The sequence below is a fragment of the Varanus komodoensis genome, unplaced genomic scaffold (assembly GCF_004798865.1).
Source record: "Varanus komodoensis strain SLA01 unplaced genomic scaffold, ASM479886v1 scaffold71, whole genome shotgun sequence".
In the NCBI taxonomy this organism is placed as follows: domain Eukaryota; kingdom Metazoa; phylum Chordata; class Lepidosauria; order Squamata; family Varanidae; genus Varanus; species Varanus komodoensis.
Window position 1 is genome coordinate 1,408,207 of NW_025336360.1, and position 25,461 is coordinate 1,433,667.

Consider the following 25,461-nt stretch of genomic DNA (forward strand, 5'->3'; position numbering starts at 1 on the left):
CTGTTGCTAGGAAAGGGTTTGAACACTTAAAATACATCAATTATTGCCATTACAAATCCACGCCTTTCAGTCGGGCTTCTCCAAGCCAGCACCCAGCAGAGGTGGTGGAATGCAAGCCCCATCATCCCCCGCCGGCACCAAGGGTTGCAGTCTGATACATCAAGTCAGTGGAATGCTGCCTTCGATGATGCGGACTGATGCCATGGGCAAAGGAGACCAAGGCAATGAAGAATAGTTAATCATTGATCACTATCCCTTAAACAGCAGGAGCCGGGCTGGAGCGCGGGGCTCAGCGCTCGGCGTGCACGGGGGTCTGGGTTCCCTCTCCAGCATCCAGAAATAGTCCCACCTGAAACACAGGGCTACACAGACCAAGGGCCCGCCTGGACTTCAAAGCACCCCCCACGTCCTGATTTTTTTTAAGCCAGCCTAGGGCCTAACTCCTGCTCTCTCAGGCCTTATGGAGTGGGTGGGTAGCTTGGTAGCCGAGCCCCAGCTTGGCCCATGGAGGGCTGCAGGTTCAGTGCCGAGCTTCTCCAGGCCAGGCCAGGCCAGGCCAGGCAAGCGCAATTCCTGCCAGAGAGCCGTTGCTGCCCGCCAGTGCTGACAACATGAGGCCGGACAGACCAAGGGCCTAGCTGGTGAAAGGCAGCTTCCGAGGTTCCTCGCCCAGGACGCCCCGTGGCGCTGCTCCTAGAATGCACCCGCGGGCAAGGGGCGCTCACTTATTCCTGGCCCCCTCCTCCTGTTGAGGTAGGCTGCGCCAGAGGAGGGAGGCTCTGCTGGATTTCAAGGCGCGCACCCGCTGCCGCCTCTGCTCCTGCGCGCCAGCTGCGCCTGGGCCGAGCTCCTTGGAGCCTCGAGGGGGGCGCACGCAGGGGCGGAATGCAGCGGGACGGGGGAAGGTCTCTGCCGAGGGCCGGCGAGGAGACGGGGACCCCCTTTCAGGCTCTCCCGGCAGCCGCGGAGTGTCTTCTCGGCCTGCGGAGGCTCTAGGACCCGCCGGGGCAGCTGGGCGGCGTGGGAGGGAAGTACGAAAGGAGGCAGGGCGGGGGCCGGGCGCTGGCGTCGCTCGGCCGCCCCCTCGCCAAGCCAGCTGGCCGCCGAGGAGAGGAGCCGCCGCGCGCGCCGCGCTCGCCGCCGGGACGATGCGCGGGCGCCGCCGGAGAGCAGCCGAGCGCAAAGGTGAGAGCCAGCCGCGGACCCCCGCCCAGCCCGGGTCCCGAATTTGGCTGGGCGGGGGCCGGGCCGCCACCTCTGGGAGACCCCGTTCCGCCTCCGCACGCGGCGTTGCCAGTCCCCAGGCCGTCGGAGGGCGCCTTGCAGGGGAGCAGCCGAGCGCGCCCCCCCCCCCCAGCACTCCCTCCGGATGCGGCCCCAGGCGCATTCCTTCGGCGGAAAGGGCGCGCAACCGGTGGGACGGGCCTGGCGCTTCCCTTGGGGAGGTCGCGCAAAGACGCGCGCGGCCCTTTCGCGTGTCTGGCTTTCCTGATGTGCGCCACGCCACGGGTAGGGTGCGAGGAGGGTTCCGGGAAAGGCGACCCTACCGCGCGCCGGACTTTTCCCGGCCCTTCCAGTAGCCCGTCTGGGCGCTGAACTTGCGGCGAGGGAGCCGCGAGGCGGCGGGACCGGGGCGAGGCGACAGGTGTGCTCCACTTGCGCCGCCTTTCTCTGGCGCTCGCTTTCTCCCGCTCATGCCCCCGATCCTGCTCTCCGGGACAGGGGGCGAGACGGAGAGGGCCGGCCGGCCTCTGCGGCGAGGGATCCCCGAGCCAGCTGGCCCCGATCCGCACCCGGGCGATCCACGGGGGAGGGTGGCTCGCCCAGCAGCCTCGCGCGTGCCTGCTCAGAAGTTCGCCCCAGCCTCCCAAGCCCGCGCGGACAGGCCCAGTCTTCCCCAGACCGCCGCTGCCTGTGGAAGATGGGAGTTGTAGTCAGCGCCTTGGGGGACGCCGGGTTGGGACAGCCTGGCTTTGCGCGCTCGAGAGGCCGGGCCACTTTTCTCTCATCCCTCTGCCCCCTTCCCACCCGCCTGCAGTGTTTGCGTTTCCGGGAGGGGACGCGGCCTCTCCCTCCTTTCTGCCGCTCCAGCGCCGGTTGGTTTGGTAGGACTTTGCCTCTGGCGGCCGCTTCCCTTTTCTGCATTTCCTCCGTCGGAAGGAGAAAGGGAGCGCGCGCGGGAGCGGCCGCAGAATGGCCGAGCCGGCCGCGCGTGGGGACTCTGGGCCTGTGCAGAGTGCCCTGCAGAAGGGCCGGGTTACCGTCGAGGCCCGGAGTGCTTAGAACCGCCAGATAGCAACGCCGGATAGGAAGCCTGCGAAATATTTGGCACCAGGGAAGTTGCAATGGCTGGGACTCCGTTTATGAACTAGTTTGGCCTGTTTCCTGCAAGGCTATTGCTGTTATGAATCGGATTTCTTTCTGCACTGCCGCATGGCTGCAGCGGGCTGGGTGGTGGAGAGCAGTTCATAAAATGCAACACAATCTATGATGATATATAAATAACTGCAAAAAATCAAGACATTTCACTGGCGAGATTGTAAAGCTGGATTTCAAACAACATAAAAAAACTTAATGTTACTAGTTTCCTGTTTGTTCTGCCCACTAGCTAAAGCGGGGGGGGGGGGGGGCGCGTCACAGCAGTTTGGAAACGTGGAGACAGCAATACACCACAACAGGCTAATAAAACGAGTCCTGCTAAAACAGCTGCCATGACCCCCTTTTCCATGTGCTGTTTCCCCTGGCGTAGTTGCTAGTCTTAACCTGGTACCGAAAGGACAGTAGAGTCTGTGCTGGAGATCTCTGGGCAGCTTGTGCCAGAACGGGGGGGGGGGGGGCACCCCCGAGAAAGCCCTTCTTGTTGCTACTAGCTGAGCCTCTCTTGGAGTGGCACTGGAGGCAAGCCCACATCTTGGCACGGTATACCGTGTTCAGGAGAGGTGCTCCACCAGGTATTTTCCCAAGCCATGTGGGGCATTATGGGTTAAAACCAGCATAAAGGTAAGCTGACCTGTTCAAGGCTTCTGGTCCCAGTTATTAGTCGTTTTGCACAAGCCGCAATTTCTGAACAGTCTTCAAGGGTAGCCCCACATAGAGCACATTGCAATACTCAGAGATTCCCAGCGTGTGGATAACAGAAGCCAGGCTATTCCTGCCCGGATGGTCAGGTCTCCAGCCAAAGCTGGTAGAAAGCCGCTTTTGCTCAGGGGCAGAGATGGCCTCCGGAGGACTGCAACCCCATCCGAAACAAATCCATGTGGCCTGTCCTTTTTATCCTTGCCAGAATGCCAGGACCCCACTTAAAGCGCCAGTCTGGCTCCCCTTCCAACGAGGCAGGAGGTGAATAAACAGGCATCCGGTGTCACTACCGCTGCTTTTTCTCTTGTCCTTACATGCAAACTGGGAATTGTGGTTTAAAAGCAATTCCTCTTCAAGCCAGCAGCAAACCCTAAGCTGTTTTGCTAGCTCCCTTAACAAGCTAGCAGCTTTTCTAAACCGCCATTCCTTGGCTGCATATAACAACAAGCAAGGAACCTGGGAAACGGAATCCTGATGGATTCTTCCTCAGATGTGCGGAAGGGGAGAGAGAGTGCTGAGTCCTGCGCTTGGTGCAGGTTTGTTTCTGTTTGGGCTCAGAACACTACACCTAACCTACCCCACAGGGTTGTTGTGAAAGGATGAGCATGTGTGTTTCGGGGGAGTGGGAAGGGCAAGGTATAAACATAATGAGTAAAGCCCTTTGATGTGAATGCAGCCTCCGCATAGTATGCTAATAGTATGCGAAGCAAAGGTAGCTGTCCGCTATTAGACAAGCATTTGTGCTGCTGCCAGATTTCTGGCTTTGCTAATTGAACTCCTGCAGTGAGAGAGAAAAAGACTCTCTACTGACTCTTGCTAGAATAGGAATCCCCATTCCTAGCCTCTGCGGAAATGGAGTGGTATATAAATATTAAGATAAATAAGGATAGATGAAATCCTAAATTAATACGCTCAACTGTGTGCATATGCCCATTTACAGCACCCTTGCTGGCCTCCTTCGCATCCTTCTAATCTTTCTAGTCCTGTATCCTTCCTTCTCATTCTCTCACTTCTCTGCTGCTAATCGATGCACCTCCGAAAGCAGTACTTTGAAATCACTGGCGAGCAATAGCTGCGCCCTCACTTGGAGCAGAGGTTGGATGCTTTAACAAGGTGGTGCGCAGATTAGCCAGTTTGCACATAATTTCTCCCACTGGGATCCTGACTTGCTGCTCTTCTAACAAGCTGGATTCGGAAATTAGGACTTGTTCTCGCCTTCTGATTCCTGGCTTGTGGGTGAGGAGCTGCAGTTGCAACTTAATGCAAATGCACCCAGTGCTGGAAAGAGGCCTGGCTCGTTTAGCGGCTTTTGGTGGAAAGGGGGGGGGGGGAGCGGAGGCGGTCCAGCAGCTGGATCTCACCCTGCTGCTCATGAACTCAGTGAGAACCAGGTCCATTAGAGGCACCTACGGCTGGCTGCAAAGGCAGGCCTCGCAAAGGCATGGCCTTTGTTTAAGAGGCAGAGCAAAAGCACGTGACTGGTGTATGTTCTGGTTTGATGGAGGCTATACATATACTCAGAAAAGCAAGTCAGGTGTCTGTGGCTGCAGTGGCTCTATTTCCAGCGACCAAGTAGAACGAGCCCTTTGCTTTAGTAGCCAATTGGCACTAGCCAGGCACTAAGGAGGGTCCGCCAGTCCTGGGAGGGGGAGAGCCTGAGGGGTGCAGACGGGAGGAGAACCCCAAAAATAGGCAGATGGGGACTTTGTGGCCGTGGGATGCTGACAGACTGCGGAAGGGGAAGAAGGAAAACAAGCTGGGGAATAAGAGAGAGTGGTTGGAAACCCTGGACAGGAAGTTCTCAGTGCTGCAACCTTTTGCTGCAGATCTCACTTCCCGGCAGTTGGATTTGTCCTCGCCCACATTTCAGGGGCGGGGAGGGGAGCAAAATTCACGCAGTGGAATACTTTGAAAAGGGCTTCTGGTGTGTCTGATCGCCTCAGCAAAGGAATATGGAGTTCCAGTGCTGGGCGGGAGATCAGCCAGCCAGCAACAGCAACAAACTTGTCTCGCTCCACTATCTCTGCTTCTGGGTGTTTTGGAAGGCCTTTGAAGGGGAAGGCACCTTGGTCATTACGCCTGAAATCTGTTTGCACTTTCGGTGCGCATCTGCATGAGCAAACTTGGGTACCTCTGGGTAGAAAGGTAGGATTTTATTTATTCCATTATTTATCTGGGAATGTTAGTCCTCGGAGGCAGGCAGGTAGTCATGCCCATGCAAGGATGATAACCAGAGAGAGCTATTTCCTGAACGTTTGCCCGGTTGATGCTTAACGATGACGGAATATGTGCCCTTTGTGAGCATCCTTGCAATTCATTCTGAGCTTTTCTGGAGATGGGGGACACACCTGCTTGTCTCCTTGCTTTTCAAATGATTAATTTGTGATTAATGAGTTGGCTATTGATCAATTATTATGGTTTAATTATTAGTAATTTTTATATTCCGCTTAATGTAACGTGGTTGGAGAGTCTTCAGCCTGTTCTGTGTGGGGTAGCCCTCTCCCTGAAGGACTCTGAGGGTCTCTGGGTTAGATTACTGCAGTGCAGTCTGTGTGGGGCTGCCCTTGAAGATGGTTCCAAACCTGCAGCTTGTGCAAAATGTGTCAGCCAGATTAATAAGTAGGACCAGTAGGTCCAGACACACAGCACCGATTCTGCCTGCGCGTCTGAGTCCAGTTCATATTGAAGGCCTACGTGACCAGAGGTGCCTGATGCTGACCTCAGTCTACCTAGAACCTTTCAGCTGAATCTGACCCCTTTCCTCTGAGTGCCACCGCCAACGGAGGCTTGGAGGAAAGCAACGAAGAGCAGGGCCTTCTCAGTGGCAGCCCCCCCTCCCCTCGCGGTGGAATGACCTCCTTGCCGGGGCCTGCCTGGCACCAACCTGTCGTCTTCTCCAGGTCGGACTGCAAAGGGTCGTGTCGTCAGTCCTGGAGAACCGTTGCCACCGGTCCCTGTTGGGGCTGAGGAACAGCTTGGTTCAAGGCAGCTTCCGCTGTCCCTGTTGAACGGATGTAGGACCGTTCTCAGGCGTGGGGCGCATAAGAGGGAGGGTGCAACCGCCCTTGCTTCTTGCTCGTGCTCTTCCCTGAGGCCTCTGTGCGCGTGTGATACCAGTGCTCAGCACCCTGGGTATGCTGAGATTAGCAGAACAAAATTGCTCAGTGCATTCGTTATGCCCTCCCGCAGCTGAGATCCCCGTCAGTTTGGGGCACCCAGGATTGTGGCAAGAAGCGATCTGAAGTTTTTGGATTCTAAAGACCCTGACCAGCCCACCTGTCTTAGCCTCCTCTTGTGCAAATTTGCCCAGGTCAGGGAGACGGTGGGGGTCTCCAGCACTGCATGGGACAATGCTTGCCTTCATCTTGTGGCCTGAATCCAAAACAGTGATTCATCCTAATCATGATTAGTGGAAAACAAGCCCGGTTCATAAACTATGGTTTGAAGCTGGCTTGTTTCCACTAAGCATAGTTTAAGATTGACCTCAGTTTGTCTGGAATTTGGACAACACAGCAAGTGGCAAAACAGAAGCAAAAGTGGGATGGGGAGCATGTTGGCTGTGGATGATGGGAGTTGCAATCCAGCCCCTGACTTGGAGAAGGCTAGTATAGCCTGACTATGGCATGCACCCACAAGGGGGTGTGTGGATTTGTATGGAACGCAAACAACTTTCTACCAACAAATACACAGACTTCAACAAAAAATAATCCATTTATGCTGACCGCTTATTAATTTCCGTGAAGCCGGTAAGTAATTTAAAAATGTGCATACAGCAGTGAATGCTCAAGACTGTTCCAGTGCAAACATGATCCATGTTATAACCTCCTCCACAAAAGAAGCCACCACTGAACTTTGCCAAAAGAAGTTTAAAAGAAGCATGAGCGATGTCACACTGCCAGCGATGTTCCAAATTAGTTCCCAATTAATGAGCGAGGCAGTACTTTCCCCAGCAGACATGAAACAGACGTCTTTGCTGAACGGTGTGCGGCTGAAGGCGCACTGGATGCCAAAACAGCCCACTAATCAAGCATGTGGTGTGATGACCCACATCATTTTCTCAGATTCCCGAATGTGCTGCATCCAGAACATCTGGGCAGCCCCTGCGTCGTCCAGGACCCCCCTCCTGCAAGGAATGCTCTCCACTGAGCTAAGGCCCCTCCATGTGCAAGAGGGCCCACAATTGCTTCTTGCACAAGCCTCTGTCTGAAGACTGCACTGCCTCCTTGCTCTTGCGCAGAAAGCCCAGGGCAAAACTTGCCCTTCACAGGTAACAAAGAAGTTCTGGGCTCACATCTTTTACCCTTGAGGCAGGGTGTGTTGATAATCCAACTGCCCCTTTGGTTAGCCAAGCCAAGTCAGTTGAACAACAGGGACTAGCAGCTTGTTCTGTGGTTACTGATAACCAAGATCCATGTCAGGATCACCTGCTCCAAAAAACAAACAACTTTATCCCCCTACCAAACAATCCTGAGTAGAAAAATCAGTTTCTGCCTCTGACTGGGAGCCACTAACCGGTTAACTTCTGGATGTGTTTTTTGTTTGCCCTTGGCTGCTGGGAAAGTGTTGCTTCAAGACTGTGGAGTGACTAACTTGTAAACAAAAAGGAAGTTGTGGAGAGTGGGGGGAATGGAGATGAAAGCATGCTTTTTAAAATGTAGCATAGGGAGAGTGTTATTTCTTCCCCCTTGCCCTGGATGGAGAGAATAAGCTCAGAGCATGTTTTCTTTGCAACCTGATGGCAACCCGTGGCTCCTCTGCATGGGTTGCCAGGCCAAATGGGGTGAGCCTTGTATGGGATAGTTATGGTCTTTTGAGACTGAGAGATCAAGGGGCAGAAGTGCAATCCAATTCTCCAAAGCGTCTTCAGGGCGTGATGCTTAATTATGGTTTGACATAGGTCTAGGCAACCTGGGGCCTTCCCAGTTGTTTTGGACTACAGTTCCCATAATCCTTGAACATACAGCCTGGCTGGGTCTTACGGGAGTTCGAACCCGACACATCTGGTAGGAGTGAAGTTGCCCGGGCCCGGTTGAGCATTCTATGCATGCTAAATCTTTATGAGTGCTGAGCATTCCTGAAACTCGGGCTCATGTTCCCCATTCCCTGGCTGTGCGCGAGGGAGGACACTGGAATGACCCCCATGGGCTTTCCCTGCTGTATCTGAACTCAGAAAAACTGGTTAGTTTAAGCTACGGTTGACTCAAGCCAGGATCAAACCATGACTTGTGATCCTAGATTGTTGACTAATCGTGTTTTCCTGAGTTCAGCTGAACAGGGATCTGGTTAGTTCAGAACACCTGGAAGGAATTCCTGGTGGAATCCTTGTAGGGAACTCAACTTTGTTTCTGGGAAAGCAGAGACAGGTGGACGATGGACGGAAAGATCTGCCCCCTCACACACCTGTTGAAATTTCATTCCACCTGCGATGGTCAGGTGAGCCGCTAAATAGAAGGAGGCAGCTGAGGAGCAGAGGTCTTACCAGGTAACCTGTGGGACCACAAGCTGAAGTGAGAGAGGGTCCGTGTCACAAGGCCGCTGTCATCCTGGCTTATCATTTGTGCCTCTGCGCCCACTTCCTGACCCACTTCCACGCTGTGAGAATGTAAAAAGAGCCATGCTGGATCCACCGTGAGGCTTCCGTGCTGTTCATCCAGCCAGATGCCCTACAGGCAACCCCAAAGCAAGAGATGAGCACACCAGCACCATCCCACCCGTGTTGCCCGTGGAGCATGGGCCGTGCAGAGGCATTCTGCCTCCGATCCTGGAGGTACATGGTACCCTTTCAGAGCAGTAGCCATGGCGAAGTCTCCCCTCTCAGCCTCTGCTAGGAAACAGAAAGGAGAAAATCAAATTCACTGTGAAACGGTTCTCAAACTCCTGTCATAGCCAAGCGATTCTCCCCTTTCAACACACACAGACAGACCTGAGGAAAGCACAGCAGGCATTCCTGCTTTTCCTTGCCTGGTTTTATTTTAAAATGGGCCCAGGCTGCTCTTCCGTCGCAAGCGAACCATGCAATAAATGTACGACGATCGATACACAAGCCATGATGTCAGCCTGGTCTGCCAGACCGGAGGAACCGCATCACCTTGGAACAGGTGAAGACTGACGTGCATCTGCGTAGAATTTGCAGGTGCTGGTTTGGGAACAGCAGGGCGACTACGGCCAGGTGACGTTACCTGCTCAGTGCACTGTCCAGGAACGGTTGGTGTGGAGGGTCAAGGCTTTCGGGGCCGCTGGGCATCCCTTGCTTGGGGTTTTTAATCTTTAAATAGGACGGCCTTTTCATGAATTGGTCGGTCTTACGTAAAGTAGGATACAAAACAGTCCTGGCTGGAGGTGGAGTTTTTGTTTTTGCCAAAGAAACTCCCAGGCTTTTAAGCATTATTTTAATTGGCAGTTACTGTCTTCTCCATGCTGTGTAAATACAGAATTTCCAAGTTGCCAAAATAGCTGAATTTAAATATTGGATTAAGAAGATGAATTCAAGAAAGAGCTCTAAAATTTGTTCTGAGACTGAACGATGTCTTACAATTCCAAGCATTCCTCAACCAGCCAGGCAGGGAATTAGACAAATTGTCGTCGTCTCCCCCCCCCCCCCCCCCCCCCGCCTCCGCAACTCATAAGATTGCACTTTTAATGTGATTTTAAAGGTTACATTCAGAGCTTGAGGTGGTTTTGCTGCTACTAGAAGACTAACATTTCTAAGAAATGGAATGGAAACCCTGCACTGCCCTTTTGTGGTGTGAATTGTAGGGAAAAGATATGAAGACAAATAATGACAGATTTGGTGGAGCCGGACGTATTAATACTTGGATCGATACAAGATGGGAAATATTTGGCTCAACAGTTCTGCAAAAGAGAAGGACCTTGGGGTTATTGTGGGCAACAGTCTAATTATGAGCCAACAATGTGATGCAAAAGGGCAATGCTATTTTGGGATGCATTAATAGAAGCATCACTTCCAAGTCATGGGAAGTACTAGTTCCCCTTATACTTCTTTCAAGTCAGACCTCGGCTAGAATACTGTGTCCAGATCTGGGCCCCAAAATTTAAGAAGTATTGGAAAGGTTCCAGAGGAGGACAGCAAAAATGATGCAGGGTTTGGAAAGACTGCCCTGTGAGGAGAGACTGAGAGAACTTGGCATGTTCAGCCTTGAGAAGAGAAGACTGGGGGGGACATGAGATCCCTCTATAAGTGCCTGAAAGGCTGTCACAGAGAGGAAGGTCAAGATCTCTTCTTGCTGATGCCAGACTGCAGGACAAGGAATAATAAGTCAAGCTATAGATATTTACAATAAGATTCTAATGATTTTAACAATACATACACTATCTATCCAAAACATGTAACACTAAAATTCTTGATTTTCATAGCTTTTGGAAATGACAAAATGTATTCACTAGTTATGTTGATATGAAAGTATCTATTTAAAACTCTGCGTACTGAAGGGTTACGCTATTTGGTGTTTCGTTTCTTTTTTTAATCAGTGAATTATTATTTGCCTTGCCATATACTGTGCAACCCTTTTCTTTCTCAATTCCTCCTGCAGTTTTCTTGTTTTTCTGTATTTCTAATTGTCATTGTTAAAGTCAGTCTTTGACTGCCCAACTCCAATCTGCTCAGTCGGATTGTGTGTGAAACCTTGTTTGCACACCAGCTTTAGAATAAATCCTATAATGCTTAACTTAGCCATGGTTATCTGTGCTAACCAGCTTATCAAGTCAAAATGTTCCTGTATCCACCTACTCCTTGCACATTTAAATTACATATTAGCTCAGCTCAGTTCTGCTTCTCCTCGGAGTGGCTTAAAAGCCTTAATGGCTGAAAACAGTTTTGAAAGAGTTACTTGGAGCCATTATAAAATGGAGATAAATGCTTGTAAGAGTTCCTTTTATGCATGATCTCATATCTCAGAAACCCAAGCTAGTAAATCAAATCTGACTTAATTTTCAAAACAGAAATTTCAAAGAGTTAGGGCTGAATCTAGACATGACTAATTTAGGGCCAGTTGATTTCAGTGGGTCTTCTCAAAGCACCAGGGCTGTGTGTGAAAGAGGTGGCGGCGGCAGCGGTGGTGGTGGTGAAAATGGCTTATCATCTTGGTTCAAGATCAGACAGCCTGCTATGGATACCCTCACAATCTAGTGAAGTCTAGTGGGACTCTAGCAACCACAGGGCCTCATGGGTGGTGGTACCAATCCTGCAAAACTCCCTTGAGAGGGAGCCTGTAGGCTTACGTGTGCCTCATGGGAACGTATCTTTCCCAGAAACCTTTTGGTACCATTTCTTGGGGTGTTTCCTGGGTGCTAAGTGCATCTTGTTATTGTTAATATTTTGTGTCTCCACTTCTGGACTGCTTTTAGTTCTATTCATTTATTTATTTGCTGTGCCGTTTTTTGTCATGGTTGTTCAGGGATAGGCTAGACATGCACATGGTGGGCATGTCGTGAGTGGAGCTGGCCGGAGCCAGGGGTCAGACTAGATGGCCCAGGAGACCCCTTCTGAGTCGCTCTGTTTCTATGTAGTTTGCTTTGCTTTGCTTTGCTTTGCTGGGTTTTGTTCTCTTCTTTGGTAAACAGAAGGTTGTTCAGGATAAAGCTCAGCGGCTTGGAATTTGTTGAGTTAATTCTGTCCGTCCTTTCTTTAAGACAGAGGTGGGCAATTTCCTTCATTGGCTGTGCTGGCTTAGGCTGATGGGAATTGCAGTCCAAGAAACTCAGGACTGCAGACACGACTATCCCCACTCTGTTTATGGAAACATCAACCCTGCAAGGTAGTTCAGGCTGAGAGAAGGGATTGGATTGGTCACTTAAAGCAAACTGTATAGATGGGCGGGATTTGAACTTGGGAGCTTCCAGGTTGAAGGGGAAGGGGATCTTCCAACTCTCCAGAGGATTGAACTGTGTATACATACAATCCCACAGGATGCCATAGGCGGTGAGGTGGCAGTCAATGAGATCACTAAAGGTGAGGTTTCTTGGCAAGGGAAGCTTGTCCCTACAAGCCCAGGCCAGGTGTGTTCCTTATTACCTTTCTCCGGATCCTTGCACCCTGAATAAACCTCGCATGCCTGCAGACGTTGTGCAAAAATCCATTTTTCCTAGAAAGTGTTCCATTTCAGAAGTCCTTTTTTTCATCAAGTTGTGCTGCCAGGCTGTGGTGTTGGTCGGATCAGCAGTTTCAGCAAAGTGGTGTCTGTTTTCAAGGGATAATCCCGCTGAATTCAAGTCTTTGGCGTCCCTCAGTGCTCTGCCCTCTTTCCCTTTCCCCATGACCACCGGTCACTTAGCTTCCTGGCCTTTCTGCAGAGTTTTTCTCTCCATCCTAAAAGGTTGAAGCACCTCTCCAAAGAACTTTAAAATAGAATATGCTGATGCTTTGGTTCCACGCTTGCTCCAGACCCTTCCCCTTTCCCTGGGCCACCACTGCTTTGGGATTTTCCTGTGCTTCTCCAAAAGGGATTTGGGAAGCCGAATGCCCCCCCCCCCCGCGCCTGCAGCTTTTCACAGCAATGAAGAAGGACATTTATGACTTTGTGCCTTTATTTCTTTATAACAGAACCATCTTCCCTGCAGCGCAGGTAATTCTGGGGGAGCGCCTCGTGTGCCGAGCAAAGAGACCATTTGGCAAAATGGATAAGTGTGACTGTCATGCAAAATTGGCAGCGGAGATAAAAACGGGTTGGCAGCCACGCACTTGGACCTGCTGACACAGGAGTAACGTCCGTTGAGCTCAGTGGGATGCATTCTGGCGTAGACATGCGGGGGCCGGCCCTGGGGGCAGAATCGGAAGGCCTGTGGTGATCAGAGTTTTCTGTGCTGATCCCGGGGCTGCAGTGATCACACAGGGCTCGGTTCCGATGAACGGGCCTGATCCTGGGTGTAGCTACTCAGACATAAGCCCCATTGAAAGTAAGTTACGGCTAAGTGGCCAGTCCCGGTGCATTTATGGGGCCCTCCCCTGAAAAGTGTTGGTTGGATCGCGGGGATCGCATAAATCCACCCGTTGCAACACTCTAGTCTGTGTCAATGGCAGCTGAGTTCCAAAAAGCCTTCCAAGCACAGGACAGCCATGCAAGACAGTCTGCAAAAGCTGAAACGCAACCAGAATTTCCTCTGGGAAAGTTCACAAGGAGCCAGTGTGGTGCCGTGGTTAGGAGCACGTGTCTGGGGCTCAAGCAGTCTTGTGCTCAGGCGTGAGGGGACTCAGCTGCATGACTCTGGGCCAGTCACAGACTCTCAGTGCAACCTACCTTGCAGGGTCGTTGTTGTGGGGAGGAGAATGATGTAAGCCACTCTGAGTTCTTTTTTAAAAGGTGGATAGAAATTGAATAAATAAAATGTATGCTCTTTGCATTGGAGGAAAATAATGGCCAGGTCTGTGTGTTCCCACCCTTTGAAACGTAGAAACAGAGTGAGTCAGAAGGGGTCTTCTGGGCCATCTAGTCTGACCCCTGGCTCCAGCCGGCTCTGCTCACGACATGCCTTGTACATTCCTACTCATCTGCGGCAATCCTCTCGGAATGAGACAAACCGGAAGAAGACCAGTTGATCTTTTTCTTTTTCCAGACTGTTTGTATCATGCCTTTCCTCCAACTTGTCCAGCATAGTATATCTTTCCTCCCCTGCCCTCCATTTTATCCACCCAGCATCCCTGTGAGGTAGACAACATGACTGGCTTAAAGCATCGGGATCGAACAAGGATCTGCATGTGCATCTCCCGCAGACCTAGCTGCTGCTCCAGCCACTACACCTTACTGTCTGGCTAAGGACTCAGCCTGCCGCAAATAGATTTCACGTGTGTGTGCGCAGCCGGGCAAAGTGAAATCCTTCAGGAATTCTCCGTGCACTTGTGGAAGAGGTGCAAGAACCACTGGGCAGCGGGGAGCTCTTAGCACCCCACCATTTTAAGCAGGGACTTGAAATGGGATCCTGGTTGTGTTTCATCTTTTGATCTTAGACCAATGTGGTGCTTTCCAAATGCACTGGATCGCAGTTCCCAGCAGCCCCAGCCAGCATCTGAGGAAGGTTGCTCTGTAACGTTGGAGCCACATCCTGAAGAGGAGTCCACCAAAGAGCAGTGCTTGTGTCTGGACCGCACACGTGCATTTGCCGTCCCTGGCTTTGTGCGTGGGCACTTCTCTCCCCGTACCCCATCCCTCGCCTTTCCGTCGTGCTGCCCTTTCCTTTCCTTTCCTTTCCTTTCCTTTCCTTTCCTTTCCTTTCCTTTCCCCTTCTGTGTGTGTTGCATCCGCTTCCACACTTGCATCCTTCACTTCGTGAGCTTTTGGGGCTTCAGCCTCCCGCACCCCGTCTCAGCATGGGGTTTGCAGCAACTATTTTGGGGTTCCCTCTTGCCTCTCAGCGGCCTTGCTTTTCGCGCTGGTCTTGTGGGCAGCTTGTCTCAGCTTCCGCGCTAGAGAAAGGGATGATTAGGAATGAATGTAGCTGAAGCTGGTTCTGCGAGCCAGACGTCAATGCATCTGCCTGGAATATAAACCAGATCAGTTGTAACTCCTTGTCATTAGACATGCAGGATGGCAGGTTGAGATGAGGTTTGGCTGAATGAATGCTGTGAAATCGGAGCGCTTAACCCATGAACCGCCCCGTCCTCAGCTTCCAGGGAGCTAGTCCCTCCCAGCTTCGTAAACAGGAGGAAAGGGTGACTTCTACTACCTTTGATGACTGACCAAGATAAGCGAGCCCGGGAGATGAGTTTAGCTTCATGGAAATGAAACTTCCCCAGCTCTGCAGGTTTAATGGGGTATAGGCGAGGCTGGAAAAGCTTTTAGCTCCTTTCATTTAGGAAGTGGGAATCAATCTTTTGACTGTTTCAAATTTTAAAAAAACCTGCTAACTGTACCCCAGCCAGCAGTGCTGGAAGCTGGAGGGCTTTTTCCTTCTAGGACTAAGCCAAGCCTGGCTTTTGCTTTTGTTTCCACAAATGCCATTTGTTAGGAGAGAGAAGCGTTGCAGGTCAAGGCCTTGACTAATGAATGTAATGGGTCTGAAGGGCCAGATTCTCTTGGCTGCTTTAATGACTTGAACTCTGTGGGTTGAATCATTCACCGTGCAGGAAGTGAAGTGTAGCAAGACTGGTTGTGACTTAGCAAAACTTTGCGGGGCAGCTGAGTGGCAGATTGTCTGAGGTTATTTAAAAGTCAGCGTGACATGGGTCCCATGATCTATCATAGCACTGGGTACTGACTTTTCAAATTCTGCATGTTTTGAGGCCAGAATATCTAGACTTCTGGCACAGGCCTCTGATTTGCAAGAATTTTTTTCCCCCAGAACTCTTCATATCTGGCTGCCAGATCCAAGGACAATGGGCTATTGAGATCAGTAATTGCCGAGCTTTTCAGCCCAAATGTGCAGTGTTGGAAAATGATTTCTTAATTCTCGATCACTTACATGTGAAGAAACCTGAGGCCAGAAATGGATGTATAAGGATCATGACCAACTGGAGATCCTTTGATACAAAAATCTGCTCATGGTTGCCCTTTGCAGTTCTGCTCATTTCAGTAGTATTTTGGGTGGGAAGGGAAGAATTTTGTTGTGGAGGTCTTTAGGCAACTGGCAGGCAGAAATCTTTGCCAATCTACTTTGAATTCCCCAGAGAAAATGTTGCCATGTTTTGCTGGAGCTGGAACTGGAACTCACAACTATTAATCAGTTTATCATATTTATTTATATCCCACCTTTCTCCCATTGTAGGTTTCAAGGTGGCGACATGCAGTTCCCGGGTGGTCTCCCCTCCAAGCTCAGGCCAGCACTGGGCCTGCTTAGCTTCAGCATGTTGGATGCCTCTCGTGCCTTCCGACCATACTCTGGCCATACGTAGGACCACCTGCCCAACCTGGTGGCCTCAGAAAGTTTTTAGATCCTTGACCATTGCTGAAGGCAGGCAGAGTTGCAGTCAACAACATCTGGCGGCCCCCAAGTTGGGAAAGTTTGCTTTATGGATTTTCAGTGTGATCTATGTAGCATCTTTCATGCTACCATACTAAATCCAGGGTGAGCCAAACGTAGACAGACAGTACCGATCGGGTCATGTTTAGTGTCTTAGATGCTCCAAAAGTCCTCCATCAACATTGCAGTATTCCTGCCACCTGTCCCCAACACGACACAAATTCCCGTTAGCGCCAATGCCGATAAATGCTTGCAAGGTGAGCTCTTTCAGTTCGCCCACTGTGCAAGGTCTTCCATGACCCAGTCGGTCCTGTTTGGCCCACCCTGGACAGGGCAAAGAACGCACACAGTCCCGGCAGGGTTAGAGTGGGGAGTCACGGGTTTGGAAAGGCTTGTGATTACTGGCTGAAAAGGCTGCATTCAGTCTGCTATCGGCCACCCTTGGCTCTGCTGGGTGGAAGGGAAGGAAATTGTACTCCAGCACATCTGGAGCGCACCGGCTTGGGGAAGCCTAGATCAGATGGTCTCTGGAGTGACAATCTAAAAATATTTGCTCCCTGTTTCTCTTCTAAGTCCAACTGGGAGAACATCCCATAGGGGAACTTTGTAGCATGGTGACTCATTTGCACATGATCTCTCTGAAGGAATGCACTGCTAATTATTAAGTCTGAAAACAGCTCTGCACTCAAAGAGCTGCAGGCAGCTGTTTCAGCTACAAGCTGCTTCTTTCTCCCCTGTGGTAGCATCCAGGCGGAGGAATTACCTCCCAACTGCCACCCAGATTAAGACGTAATAAGGATGAACAATCGATAAATATTTGAGCATGACTCTTTAAAAGGAAGAAAACAGGTTCAGCAGGTCTCTGAGGCATCCAGTCTAAAAAAATGAAGAAGGGAGACAACTAAAGAAGACATGGTCAAATCAAAGCATGAGTAAATGAGAATATGTAATTATTTCACAAAGCACCTTGGCTTACTTGCACAAGCAGAAGACTGGGAGAAACACATTTTAGGCAGTAGGAGACAGCTTTTCTCATTTGACATTTAGCGATGCAAAAAAAATGGAACATTTTTATCATTCCATGTGCCATTTTTGTACAGTGGATATTTGTGCAATGTATTTTAATATGTTTCACTTATATGAACATTGCAGGTCACCGTGAAACTGTTTATGTAATTAAAAGGCATGATGGAATGTTTCAAAATAATTAACTGAGTAGATGGTTTCCAACTGAATTTATTTTGTGGACATGTAAGTTTTGAATTCTACAAACCATCCAATTTAGTATAGTTGGTATTATCCAGATTTAATCTTGCTTTGAGTACACCTATTGAAATCAGTGGGACCTTAATCATGAGCTGACTTCTGCCCCATTCAGTTCAACAGGCCCATTCTAAGCATGACCAAATCTGGACCCCCACTCCCAGTATCTTTCCAGAATCCCGACTCCCTTCCCCTTCTTGCTTTGCAGTGGATTGCGTTATCTCTCGCAACCTTTGCAACTACTGAGCTCTGCAAAATAATTCCCAAAGAGAACAGTGCTAAAAGCCACAACAGTTCATTGCTTTCATTAGGGCCGACTCAAAGGTCACAAAATATCTGGAATCTTGGAGAAGTTTTCAGAGATAAACAAAGGAGGAAAAAAGGAAAGGAAGGGGGCAGATTCCTGAGGTCGAGGCTTTGGTGTTGAATGAACCTTTGCTTCCAGGAGCCGCCTTCTGCTTCCAGCAACATCCCTGACCATTGGTCATGCTGGCTAGAGTTGGTGTTGCAGCCCACCAGCTGGGGGAAGGCTGGGTTGCAGTCTGGGTTGGCATTTGCCTCATCTCCATGTTGTGGCGCCCTGCAAGCTCAGGTTCAGAGATCCCGTTTGCTTCAGTGCTTCCTTTTACACCGCCAGGTGAGCATGGAAGTCGAAGTGGATGAGCTGCTCCAGTGAAGATGGAGCGACAGGGTGTGAGATGCAAGTCTCTGGCCTATTATTATGTCTTGGTGTATTATTAGACCCCGGGACCAGTCCGGTACTTCTTGCTCTGGACGTCCTGATGGGAATCCCTGCTTGTCTTGGCTCCTGCTTGTCCTGATTTTAACCTCAGCTTCATCATTTTATCCTCAACTTCATTTTCTTTCAGATGCAGTCATACAAAGGCAGCTCACACAAACAAACGAACAATCCTCTGTCTATATAAGCCATAAGTCAGTCTAAATACTTTTTAAAAATTAAGTATTTAAAAAAACAACCACATAGCATTTTTACAATTCCAGTTCAAAGCTGAAGAGCAGAATATTTGGACCCTTCTTAGACACAACAGCATATTCACACATGCAGTTGGAAGTCGCTGTGGATGGAACTGTGAGAAACTCCCATTGCTATGTGTAATACTTTCGTGTGGGGTGCCAGCCAGCCAGCCAGCCATGCCCTTTTCTTGGAGATGGCATTGCGCTCTCCCTCCCCACCAGAATCGCTCACTTAGCATGCTCTGTCCTTGCCATTCGTTTCCCTTGTTTTATTTTCAGGGCACGGGGAGCACTTCTGCAAACCTCGGGGTTCCCCTAAGCATTCTGATATCTTCCTCTTCCATGTTGATGCTGTTGTTTGAGAAACATACTCCTACACCCATAATCCCCTGCCAGTGTGGCTGATGGGGAGGAATGCTGGGAGTTGGCATCCCGAACATCTGGTAATTTACCTTCTGCTCATCCCTGACATAAGGAACAGCACCCAGAGTGTGAGATCGCTGTGAGGCTGGGACTGAGTCATTTTTACATTCCCTTGAATTTAGTGTCTTTTGTGAATGAGCTTTCCCCTTCCAACACGTTACAGGTGAAAAATAAGAACATGCATGCAGTACCTCCACTGTTTTTGTTGTGGTTGTTACCTTGGGGTCTCAGTATTTAATCTTTATTACTTATATTAAGTTATCTGGAAACCATACACGGTTAAAGTTCACCTGTGTATTCGATCCATAAAATAGGCACCACCTAGAAAAGTCTAACGACTTTAGAAATGCTTAATTCCTCGATACTATATAGTATTTTGGGGTTTTATCTGTTGTGACCTGCCCAGACAGCATAGGCTATTGGAGAGAAGGGAAATGTAAGCAGCGTGTCTATGTAATTAAAATAATATGTGTTTGTGATTTGCTGTCTAGTCTCTGGAGTTAAGAGCTCTGCTCATGTTTCCGGTTACCGTTTTGTGCCGGGGGGGCGTGGTACTCGTGGTATGAAGGCGGTCACCTTGTGCTCTCAGTGGGGTTCCACTTCTTGATGTGGAATCTCACCCCCGCTGGCTCACCATCAATTTTAAAAGCAAAGAAGGCAAGTGCATCTAAGGAAGAGATCTGAGAAAAGCAAAACTCCATCCTGGCAGCTGCAGCTGGGGAAGCAGCAAAAGAAAGACCAGGGTTTATGCACGCCCACTGCTGTGGAAGTGTCCTGGGGTCAGGGAGCATTCATTCCCTTCCAAAGGCCCCTTTTCCAGAGAGGCTTAACTTTAGAGCAGCCTTCTCTGGCCTGGTGTTCTCTTGCGTTGGGCTGCAACTGCCATCATCCCCGGTCAGCACAGGGCTGATGGAAGCTGCGCCTCAGTGCATCTGGAAGGCACAGTTTTGGAAGCCTGGCCAACGCTTTGTGGACCTGCACCAGCACATTTCAACGAGGCAGCGTTGTTGCAGCCGTGCAAAGCAGGGAGGGTCCCTTGTAAATCGGGGCTCTTGGAGTCTGCCCACGAGGAGGGTTTCTTTGCAGAAGCAAGACTTAAATGCAACCTGAATGAATTGCTGAAATGGCCCTGCCTTTCTGCCTTGGATCGCTTCCCCCTTGATACCCTTTGTGTGGTGTTAATCCCAGTTATTCCAGGAGGAGCAACTGGTCCTGGGTCTTTAAACAAAGTGTGTTTACCTTCGCTAGCTAATTAGCAGAAATGTAATTAGTTACCACTGAGTGCCAAGCCTGCTGTTGTTCTACTCAAGCGATCAGGGAAGGGCCTTCATAGCGTGGCTACCTTCAGATCCCTCCTCAGAGTCCCTCTTTAGTACAAAGGCATTGTCATGATCCTTTAATATGTGTTGCTTGCTGAAACACACTCAGAATTCCTGTACCTGGAATCCTTTTTCTACCTGTACACAATCTTTCTCCCTTCCCTTGTCTATTGCCCCCCTCTGTGTCAAACTTTAGAATAATTTTTTGATCAGGGACCCCTCTTGCATTTTATATATCATAGACTTTTTGGAGAGGGGGTGCATGTGTGTTTTCTCAGCATGACACTGCAAAGGAACAGTTCCCTGCCCCAAGGAGCATGCAATTTAAAATCTGAAACAGGCTTTTCAGACAAAGGTTGACACCCTTTTTCTGTGACCCCCCCAAGAGTCCATGGCTCCTTTATTCACCCCTCCTGGACAACTAGCAGTTTGGTGCTTTCCCCACCCCATTCAGTGCCTCTCTCAAAATTTAGTCACTAGTTGTAAGAGCTTTTGAGCTAAATTACGCAGGCGTTTTTGTGCTGGCCTTTGACCACATTCCTTGCTGGGATGCAACTCCAGAGGGTCTCTCTGAAACCAAACTCGGCTGCTGGATTGGCCGCGGCGGGATCTGCATCCCACGGCATCTTTCCGTGCATGTGGCATTGGTGGGGTGGGGCGGCCTTACGCAGTCCGAGGCTCTTGCGGCTTGGGGTGGGATCGCTGGCATTAACGCTGGTGAGCTCTGTGCGTCACACGCATGGTCTGTGCAACCTGTGTGGCGCTTGAAGAATTCCAAGCTGGACTCGTGCTCTTTCTAGGCCCTCCTGCCCCATGGTCGACCTTGGAGGGCTTCCTAGCACCTCTGCCCGTCTGCGGAGGTGCTGTACAAAGTGAAGCAGTCCAAGCCAAAAACGAACCGTGTAAAGTAAGGTTTCTAATGAAGAGGAGTGGAAAGCCTGCACCTCTTTGGCCTAAATTCAACCCCCCCCCCCCCCAGTAGATGACCCATTCGACCCTCTGGCAAGAATATTTGCTGTACTGAGTGGGGAGGAAGAGGAAAAACTGAGGAGACGTGGTCCGGCAGAAAATGTTGCCTCTCCCTGAATTATTTATTGGTATCGTTGTAAACCGTCCCAGGACGTCAGTGATGGGACAGTATGTAAAAGTTTTCAATAAATAAATAATTTAAGTCATGAGCAGATATGCAAACAAAGCCTTACCCAAGGGAGCCAAAACATAGTGGGGGGAGGCCAAGGAGAGAAGGACGGGCACTACGAAATGGGGGGAGACTTGACTCCTTGACAGAGACCCCAAAGAGCAGGGCAAATGGTTCCTAATTATGGTCCTGTTTCCATAACATTATCCTGACCCAACTAGATTTTAAGGGGATGCCTGCCCAAAATACATAAATAAATTTCCATCTCTTGTTTATATCTAAATGAAATCATTTTAATTCCCCTGTGTTTTTCCTTTCTTTCCACAGGTCTCATTTTGCACTCGAGGATCTGGAAGGAGCCTTAACACGGGCCGTATCCCTTACACGCGAAGGACGTGCTCCGAGCTGATTCTGCGCCCGCTGGAGCCGGGGCTTGCCGTGCTGCAGGATGGCCCAGTCCAGGACCAACGGATCACACTACGCCTTGACAGCGATAGGGCTGGGGATGCTTGTTCTCGGAATTATCATGGCCATCTGGAACTTGGTGCCAGGGTTTGGTCTGATGGGGAAGCCCCACCCTCCCAGCAACAGTAGCAAGACGGATCCCGGGACAGGTTTCCATAAGAGCAAGACCTTCTCGGTGGCGTACGTGTTGGTTGGCGCTGGGGTGCTGCTTTTGCTCTTCTCCATTTGCCTGAGTGTCCGGGACAAGAGGAAGCAAAGGCAAGATGAGGACATGTTGAGGATACGGCAGCAGCCCTCGGTGGAGCATCGGCAGCAGGAAGACAGGTGAGGAGGACGTCCAGTGGACGTTCAGGGATGCACACGTGGTCCAGCTCCATTATCCTTTGTCATCCAAAGGTGCAACCATTTCTCTCATCTCCTCAGTTCCCTTTTCAGGGAAGCTTTGGACCATCCCCTTGCCCCGAACCCCCATTGCAGCCATCTTGTAACTAAGCAAAGATAGCAAGCGATTTCCCTGTTTACATTTCCCTCTTCCTCTGTTGTTCCTTGTGTCTGTCTTCAAATGAAGGCTGCTTGGGGTACAGACCCCGTCACACACATTCTCCGTTTCACTTGGGCACTCACAGGACTGCTGGTCCTGGCAGCAGCCCAAGCAAGTCTGACCAGAATCTCACTGGCTGGTTTTGAATACTCCTGACGCGGTCGGTCACCTGGGTCTGGATGACATGACAACCCATCATGAGAAGAACCACCCAAAACGAAGCCATGGGTTGGTAGTGTGGCTTGTTGCCCACAAACAAGCCATGTGGTGGGAAAAGGTCAGGCCTTGCACAGCATGAGAACTCACCATGGCTTGTCACCCGTGGTAGATTGTCATGTCTTGCAAACACAGGCCGAGAGCCTCTTCCTGAATGCATACTCTTTTTAAAAAGAATATATATTCTTTTCTTTTTAAAAAGTGGGTTAGCGTCATCTTTACCATGAATAGTTGCAGCCCAGGTGCGTTCTGAGACTGCATGGAGACGTCCTTATTATTCCGGAGGCTTGTGGGCGAGGGGTGACGTGTTTTGGTGCCGCCTCAGCACTAACCCTAAACCGGGCAAAGCGCTGCGCTCAGTTTTTCCCATCTCGGGGAGGAGGTATAACGAACCAGGTTCTGTTCTTCTTTAGCCAGTGCCTGGCTTGTCTTGACACGCACAATTCCTGGGCTCATACAAAGGGAAACTAAATCCTTATTATTTCTCCTCCTCGCTGCAAGGGAGGAGGAGAAAGGCATGCAACCCTGCATCGACTCTTTTCCGCTCATGCACTTGAGGCTAAAGCATGATTTAATGTTGTGTGAACACTTCCATAACCTGACCTCCTGATAGGTTTGCCATTCTCAGGACCCAACTAAATTAACCAGAGTGTGATTGCCTTATGGCTTTCTTTTTTGTTTTTGTTTTTTAATCATTGTGGGGGCCCCAGTCAGACAGTGTGGAAGGGGAGCACTGCCATCCTGGTATACATCCTCACACCGCAAATTGCTCTTTGCTGCGGTAGGAAAGCTGGTATTTGGCAGCCGTTTCATAACAGGAACCTGAAACGAAATCCGAATGTAATGCATAGTGTAGCTCTGAGTTCGTTTTTTCATGTATTTTGCATGTAGTTCGCTCATTGGTTATTGTACACTGCCATGACATGCAGATGACGCAAAGCAATAAGGGTGTTGAAATTCTCCCTCTGCAGTCAAGAAGAAGACGAGGAGACTCTCTCGCGCTACTATGTGCCCAGTTATGAAGAGGTTGTGAACGCAGACTCCTCCCAAGTGAGAGCGGCCGAAGGAAGCGCTAGGATCAGCATGTCTCTTCCCTCGTACGAATCCCTCACGGGCCTCGATGAAAACACACCCACCAGACCCGCCATGGCTGCGGATGCAGGACCCAACCTGGAACGCCAGCCAAGCAGGCACAGTTCCCGCCTGAGCAAAAGACTCAAGCCCTTGAAAATCCGGAGAATAAAGTCTGAGAAGCTCCACCTAAAAAATATCCAGATAAATCTTCCTGAGGGAGATGGCTCAGGCCGCGTAACAATAGAGCCTCTCACCCCTCCGCCGAAGTACGATGAGATACCCAAAAAGCTTCCAGACAACCAGCTAGAGCCTTAAAGCAGCTCCATGGACTGCTTCAGCAAAACACTATTAAATACTTGATTTCTGGGATGATGTCTAGGCTGTAGAAGGAACCAGGAATAACCAGACATCTTCTTGTCGGCAAATCTCGTTTCCAGAAGGGACCAAGGCCTAGCTCTAAATGAGGTGGGCAAACCTGTGTCTAGACTGTAGCACTTCAAACAACCTCTTGGGCCTTATGTTGGATGCTTTCCCATTAAAATAACAACAACAAATGAGATCCTTGCATGTAGAAATCTAGTAGGGTAGGTAGGAAGGAAGGTTCTAGCCTTCTTGAAAGGCTAGCATTTCAGCATTTCTTGAAATGCTGTCACACTTCTGGGAGCTTTTGCGTGTAACGAGGCCGGACACAGTTTGCTGGCCCCAGTAAGAGCTAAGCTTCAGTGAAACCTGCCAAGACCTGTGTAATGAAATTCAGATTAACACTAGGGTGTGTTTGGTAGCATCTTTGCAATATGAATCTTATATGTACATTTTTTTCTAAATTATGACACATTTTGTATGCCTCTTTGGCAACGTTTTCCCTAAAGTACTCCAGATCGGTAATATGTTTCCCAAGGTAAAGTCTTCATTTTTTGGTGTGTTTTCTGTTTGCTGGGAGTGGGGATACTGTGAGCTTCTTTCTTTTTCACCAGATGTGGCTTTTAGGGTATGTGGAAGATGCACAGTCGCCTTATGCAATCCTCAGACAGAAAAATAAACCACTGCAGAGGATGAGGGAAGCATGCTTCTTAAAATCCCATGAATGCTGGCTAAGCCAAACAACTGGCTAAGCCAGTTCTTGGTCTACAGATGCAATTGCAGGATGGACAGTGCCAAGAAAAAGATACTTTGGGGTTCCAAATGACAGATACTGTTTGTTTTCTAATGTGCAATTCTCTTGAATTTTGCAGCTACTATACTATGAACATGAAAGATGTTTTCAGGAATATGTAATGTTTTAAAACCAGAGTTGGGATACTATGACACAAACCTCCTTTTAAAAAAAAACAAAATAAACAGATTTGTGGGATGCAGGTCCCATTACTGGAATAACCAAGGAGTACTGTCAAGTTTTGAATAAAAGCATTCCCTTTTTATTGAGAGAGGTGAGAAAGGTCCTTTTGAAAGTTGTGCATCTCTCAGAAGGTAAATTACTGCTGGCAAGTGGGATCTGGGTACTTGTAGAAGGGAGGTACCAGATTCCAGAAGATAATAGGAATTTATGCTGCTGTTCTATGGTTCATTGTTCCACCTCTAACATGCCCATTCCAGGCAAAATTCCAGAAGCTAGTACTATACTAAACTCGCATATTATCTCAGAAATGCTATAGGAAGCTATGCTCCCTTAATGCAGAAGCTGCCAAAAATGTATAAACATTTTTAAAAAGGAAAAAAACTGTATTACAATTGTAATAATATATACCGATCACAAAAGATGAATGGAAGTCATGTTTGACTTCTGCAGTTACAAGAGGTGCTCAAAGTGGTTCCCATCAGTGTCCAGGCACTTCTGATTATGATGAAGAACTGCTTGAGAAACATTGACCAAAGTGCCCACTTGAATCGCTGGGCAAACTATTTCAGTTTCTTCCCGAAGTACCGCTGTCTCTTGAGCGAATTAAAAACATAGAAACAGAGCGAGTCAGAAGGGGCCTCCCGGGCCATCTCGTCTGACCTCAGGCACCAGCCGGTTCCGCTCACGACATGCCCACCATGTGCATGTCCAGCCTGTCCTTGAA

At 49.6% G+C, this 25,461-nt stretch overlaps 1 protein-coding gene across 1 annotated transcript; it reads left to right on the forward strand.

The window, feature by feature from the left end:
- The first annotated feature begins 1,125 nt into the window (after positions 1–1,125).
- Positions 1,126–24,823, forward strand: TMEM51 (transmembrane protein 51). Its single transcript, XM_044452331.1, has 3 exons — positions 1,126–1,185; positions 21,433–21,894; positions 23,299–24,823. The coding sequence occupies exons 2-3, from the start codon at positions 21,554–21,556 to the stop codon at positions 23,714–23,716; spliced, it is 759 nt and encodes a 252-aa protein (XP_044308266.1). The 5' UTR covers positions 1,126–1,185; positions 21,433–21,553; the 3' UTR covers positions 23,717–24,823.
- The last annotated feature ends 638 nt before the right edge of the window (positions 24,824–25,461 follow it).